This window comes from Diadema setosum, chromosome 21 (genome assembly GCF_964275005.1).
Source record: "Diadema setosum chromosome 21, eeDiaSeto1, whole genome shotgun sequence".
NCBI lineage: Eukaryota > Metazoa > Echinodermata > Echinoidea > Diadematoida > Diadematidae > Diadema > Diadema setosum.
In genome coordinates this window covers 24,313,362-24,319,361 of record NC_092705.1, presented here as the reverse complement: position 1 = coordinate 24,319,361, position 6,000 = coordinate 24,313,362, and the positions used below count along the sequence as shown (strand labels likewise).

The window sequence follows — 6,000 nt, the reverse complement described above, 5'->3', positions numbered from 1 at the left end:
ATAAAGTCATTCAATTGTCATTGTTATTGTATAAACTCGAGCCAAATTGTCATCAGTATTTTGTAAGTCTACTATCATTCAAGCATTTTTTTTTTTGTCAAGCCCACTGTTGAGTGTCGGTTGAATAGTAGGTTTAAAATTGAATATGATCACTTAGTAGTTTTATTAGTAGTAGTATACATGTAGGTACTGGTGTTGACTTACAATGCACTTGAGATGAGACTAGCGAGTGAAATCATTACGCAATATCGCAGATGAAAGCTACACTTTTTTTTTTCTTTTTTTTTTTTCTTTTTTGTTGCAAGTGAGCATGCAGGCAGGCAGCTTACGTGACGCGTACGTAAGAACTCCCCTTTCGAACCTTGCATGCCTTGTATCGTATCGTAGCGCGCGATACCGATTGCGAAACCACGACAGCTCAACGTTCGTTGCAGGTACACAACGAGAGACCTTACACTAGGTATCGGGACTGCGTATGATATGATGCCCTGCTCTCTACAGAAAGCCGTGAGCGAGATGCGTTATGTTGCCGGTAAATTTGGCGTCCAGCTCAATTGAAGTCGATACAGTGATATAGTCTACGCTCTGGAAATCGTGGCAACTGAATAATGGAGGACGGTCCACCTAACCCAGTCGCTGCAGATAGATCTTGTTTAGCACAGATGTTTTTCTGGTGAGTCGGTAATTTCTGCTCTTGTTCTACCGTAACCACAGTCGTTGATGCAAGATGATGTGTCTCGTACGTAGTAACATCGAGAGTCTAGCTAGGGCCTTGTGTATTTTTCTCGGGGGTAGTGTCGCATATCCTCGCATAATGTCTCTGAGCTGAGCTGAGCTGAGTGATGATGATAAACCGGAAAATGCCGATAAACCTTGTCCTTTAGATATGCTCCCTGCTGAAATTCAGCAAGCTAATGCTAAGCGTTTTAGGCATTTATGTAGACCTATGGCAATGATGCTCCTGAAGTCCCCTGTTCACTTCTCATCCATCTCACATCAATGACTTGTCGATGTCGCAAGTTCGCAACCCATCTTTGGTAATATACACACACATGTCCACTCTCCATGGCCATGCTGAGTGAAAAGAAAAAAAAAATTGTCTACGCTGTTTGACAAAAATTTAGTTTTAATCAACCCATGTGCAGCGCAGCGACCCACAAAAACAAAGGTGCCAATGGGTTCGCTCAATGCATATTGCAGGGCTGCCACACCTGTAATTTAGGTCTGATCCGACTCAGAATTTTTGTTGCTTCTAAGTTCTATCTGCGGCTCTCGCCTCTCCATGCATGAATCAGCCCCATGAAAGTGAAGTCTATGTCATCATTTTACAAATATAAAGAGAAAAATAAAATCAGAACTAAGCTGATTTTGTCATATCGGATTGATCATGGTCTATTCCAATTCATCCAAGTTTTCTTTTCCACACTATTCTCATAGAGGAGGTGGGTACTCCAATTTGTCAGCAAACTACTGTGTAATTATTTTATACAGTTTAACTTTCTTCGGTGTTCCGCCATCCCCTAGCCTTTGGGCACCTTTTGTGCAAGCATCCCACTGCATCCAGCGCAGGCAGCGTACAATCCATGCAAGCTATAGGGTTCCCAGAGCAAGCTAGCACACACATGGCAGGAAATGTCTGTATTTAAAAAGCTGTACATAAGCGTTTTGTTGCATGGCTTGCTTGCTGTCGTATGCGCTGAATGCCATGTTTGGCTTTTTTAATAGCTAATTGTGCTGTTATATGGTGAGCAAACTAGAGTTGTACATTTCAAATTAATTAAGCTTGCCATGTGAATGCAAACTGGAATTGAGGAAGGTGATTTGAAACTTAATTCCAATCGTGTTTCAGATGATGGTCCAGAGGTATTTTTCAGTCACATTTCCCCAGAATTAAGATTCTAAGCAATGTAACAACCATGCGAACAAAAACTAAACTCCAATTGTATTTTGTGGTGTGGAGATTATGATTACGTTGACCTTCCAATTATTCCTGCAGAAAGAAGGATCAAGAGTGATTGACGGAACTGGAAAGAATCCAAACCTCCCCTCGTCGCTCTGAAATTCAAAATAATAGAATCCATGAAGTAATTCCTGCAGTGTGAATGAACGATGATATGGAGCGTAATTGCAATCTTGTTTAAATCTGAATGTTAAACTTGGTACTTAATATAGGCCCTAAAAAATTGTAAAACAACTTCAGTGCTATGCAGCCTGTCAGGAAGATGGTTTGTAGAGTAATTGTTAACTGTTTAACCCCTTGAGGACGAGTCCCGAGTACACCTGGGCAAGTGTCTCGACGGGAATTGCGTGTTGTACACTGTAGCAAAATCAGTCCGTCCTCAACGTGTTAAAGGCCTGATAGATTCATAAATTTTTAGGATTCATGGGTGCCTGATTCATTCACTGCCTGCTGGGTACATTTGTACATATGTACTTAAATGGCAGAGAGGTGAACGTGCTGCAATGTGGGAAGATGTTCCTTCTAAAGCATGTAAATAAAAGTAGGAGCTGCCAAATGTCCGACATGTCATGATGATTGACTGCAATATTGGTGTTGATTTCAGTCGCATTTGACTTTGTGGCAGTTGTCCTTCATGACAGTGTGCATGCTTTTCGTTGATGGTGGGTGACACATCCCAGCATCAGCTACATTGTAGGTATTGTTCATCACGTATGAAGGTATTGTTTATGAGACAATACATCCTTGGGAATCAAGCCAATAGGAGGTTTGTGTCTTGATATGTTTCCAATGCAGGTAGACTCTTCTGTACATCATCTGCTGCTGTACTTTCTTTCTTTCTTCTTCTTCTTCTTTTTTTTTTTTTATTGCAGTGTATTGTATGTGTATATACCAGAACTGTTAACCCATTGAGGATGGACTGATTTAGCTACAACACTCATTTCCCTTAAACACCTGCCTGAGTATACTTGGGACTCGTCCTCAATGGGTGAATGTCATTTGTAACCGTGGAATCAACCAAGGTATTCACGTACACAGTCACTGCAATAGGAATAAAAATCAGGATGAACAGGAAAGGGCGTGTGTGATTTGGTTTTCAAAGAAAATTAAAAGAGTAGAGAGGAGTAAATAATTTGAAAACCTTTAAAAAGATTTGATAGTGCTCACCAAACTACAGAAATGTTGTTTTCACGACTTCTTGGGCTTTTTACAGGAAAGCACCCATTCATTTTATTTGTCTGACAAGAGTGGATTTTTTATATGCTCTGAGCATTCAGGCTGGGGATCTGTCCTTTAAAAAGTAGAGAGGAATAAAGACTTTGAAAACCTTAAATGATAGAAATCAGCTACTATAGTATTACCCCCACACAGTACAGAATAACAAGACTCAATATGCAAGCAATCTTTATTAAAGCTGGTTTGCAGAAGTAGCAATTATCATTTGATCTCTGTGTCATCTTCCGTTATCTGTCAAAAGACAAAGTACAAGATCATGTCAAGAAATGAAGTACAAAATCAGAGAAAGTGGGGAACAAAGAATGCTAGAAATATGCAGATAGTGTCGATCATTTTTAACTACAATGTAGAGCTGTGATCAGTAGTTTATGTATGTGAAACTCATACAGTGTAAATCATGTTGATGACAAGATTAGCAGCGACGCTGAGCACTAACAAAAATCAGGTCTGTATGAAAAGACAAGATCGTATTGACTCTTTCTTCTTCTTCATTTTTCACCTGCATAATAATTAGGAGCTCCAGAGACCAAGTACATTGTACCTCCTTAAGGAGGAAAAAAAAAAAAAAAGAGAAAGAAGAAAAGTGAAAGCAGGCAGTGTATTCAAATGTACATGAAATTCTGAAAAAGTGTGAACATGCCTTTTTTAAAAAAAAATAGAGATATGCATGTGACAAGGAGCAGACACCAGGTAGTACATACGGTACACTTGACATTATGTAGTGGGTAATTTATCTCCCACTTGATAGGAAAGCTACATGTACAAATTTTGGCTATTGTCCATGGGTGCGTTTATCAACTCTTTTTCTCAGCAGAAACAGGCTTTCCAAATTGGCTTTCAGGGAATTTTTACAAGATGATTAAAATGCAAAGCTGTTTTGGTTATGGGGTTTGGAAAGCCTTTTTGAAAACTGCAAATTTGTTCATTTGTCTGTTTTTAAGTTTTCTTTCTGTATTAATTTATCGCTCTCTTCTGATCAGGGATCGTTTTGATTGCAGATATAGCTGCTACAAAGGTGCCAGTTGGGCACCAGAAGATGTGTGATGTCTACTGCTTTTGTGGGCAGAGCCCGAAGTTCAACATGAACTGAAGTCGAAAATGAGAAACTATCCAGTGTTCGCGAGATTGGCCTCGGAGCTTGCCCATGCCGGGTATGCACCTCGGGACGGCCCTTCATGTAACTAGACAAAATCAACAGAATCACAATGAGTTGATAAACGCTACTATTTTGGAAGCTGTTTCTAAAGGGCTTTGGAAACGGCTTTTGAAAGCCGTTTCAAAAGGGGAAAGATGATAAATGCAGCCCATGAAATCTTGGCACTTCAAAGGAAAACTGCATCAGATAGGGACTTTGTGGTCAGTGTGGTGCATGTACACATAACAATTTTAAAGCTGTACATGACTAGTGGCAGTTTTACATGGCATTACATTTCTTTGCAGGCTATAAAGTCTTATCATGATTGAACTCCCCCACCTTTAGGCCTTTTGGACTTTTGGCTCTGTTTATTGATCGCTCATAAAATCACCAGAACTCTTTTGTAAGCATACCAAGTTTTATCGGTACCTTATAATTTGTCCTTTACATGATATTATTTGTGGACTGAAATTCAGACAGTGTTGTCAAACTGCAGCTTTGAATACTGCACTGTTATTCAGTGCATTTGCAGCACACGTGAGAGAATTCATGCATTTTTAGGTCATTTTTGTTATTGCTGCCGAGGAATTCTTTCCATTTGTGTTCTGATCAAATGGCAATCTATTCTATTTAAGTGTTTGACTATTATTCTCGGGGGTCCAATGTGAATTCGGGACTGTGAATAGTGTTTTATGGCATGTCTTGCACATGAAAGCTACATTTACACACTGTACCTGTAATGACCACATTATGTATGAGATCAAAGCTTCCTACACCTGTATGCAAGTAATGGGTCTTGTTGTTGAGACGCATCAAGAAATTAAAGTGTGTACAGGTATGTACCGGTAGCTTATGTCTGCTAGCTGCGCTGTTTGAAAATAATAGGAACTACTTTTTGAATGGCATGTACTGTAAAACGATATTTTCGCGTATTGGAGCCGACAGCCTTTTTCGCAGCATGAAATTTTCGCAAGTTGGCTCTAACATTCAATGCGTAGTGTAGACAAAAACTTTCATGTGAATTTTAATTTTGCGAATCTTGGCTCGTGAAATGTGCAAAATTAAAATGCTCGCCAACATTCCTCGGTTTACAGTACATCCTCTGTAAACAGAAAATTTGATTTACAGTACATGTATAGGCAGAATTGCAAGAGTTTGTTCTGTTTTGTTTTTGTTTGTCTGTTTTTACTTGCGACATGAAAAGATTGTCAAGTGACATTTTATCACAATACATGTCAAACCACTTGGTAGATCAAACATGAGACCTGGGTTTACAATCTCTTGTCTGTCTCAGATCTGAGATACACCTGTATCATGGCCAGTAAATATTTGCTGAGTGGAAATTTATTGGCATGGCAGTGATAATACATTTGTAGGTGTGATCTTTTCTGTATCAACAAATATAAGCTCTCAGATCATACGTAGGTACTGAAGAGATATTGCAATATTTTGTAGCAATGGAGCCAACAGAATATTGCATAAAATGTTACTTTTGTCAAATCCAATTGATATATTTTTATGTGATCTTTTTGTACTTACTTATGTACAATATTTTTGTTTCTATTTTATGTAAACAGATTATAATGAAAACATTTACATCGGCATTGGTTTGTTTAAAGTTTGTTTGTCTGTGTGTATACAATGTAGTAACTCAAAAAGTTATGAACTG

At 38.8% G+C, this 6,000-nt stretch overlaps 1 protein-coding gene across 1 annotated transcript in view; it reads left to right on the top strand.

The window, feature by feature from the left end:
* Positions 1–558: 558 nt before the first annotated feature.
* LOC140244425 (ATP-binding cassette sub-family C member 4-like) overlaps positions 559–6,000 on the top strand; it is a 52,069-nt gene continuing 46,627 nt past the window's right edge. The window contains exon 1 of the mRNA XM_072324064.1: positions 559–673. Within this exon, the coding sequence (XP_072180165.1) occupies positions 609–673 (65 nt within the window). The 5' untranslated portion in view covers positions 559–608. The remainder of the gene's footprint in view (positions 674–6,000) is intronic.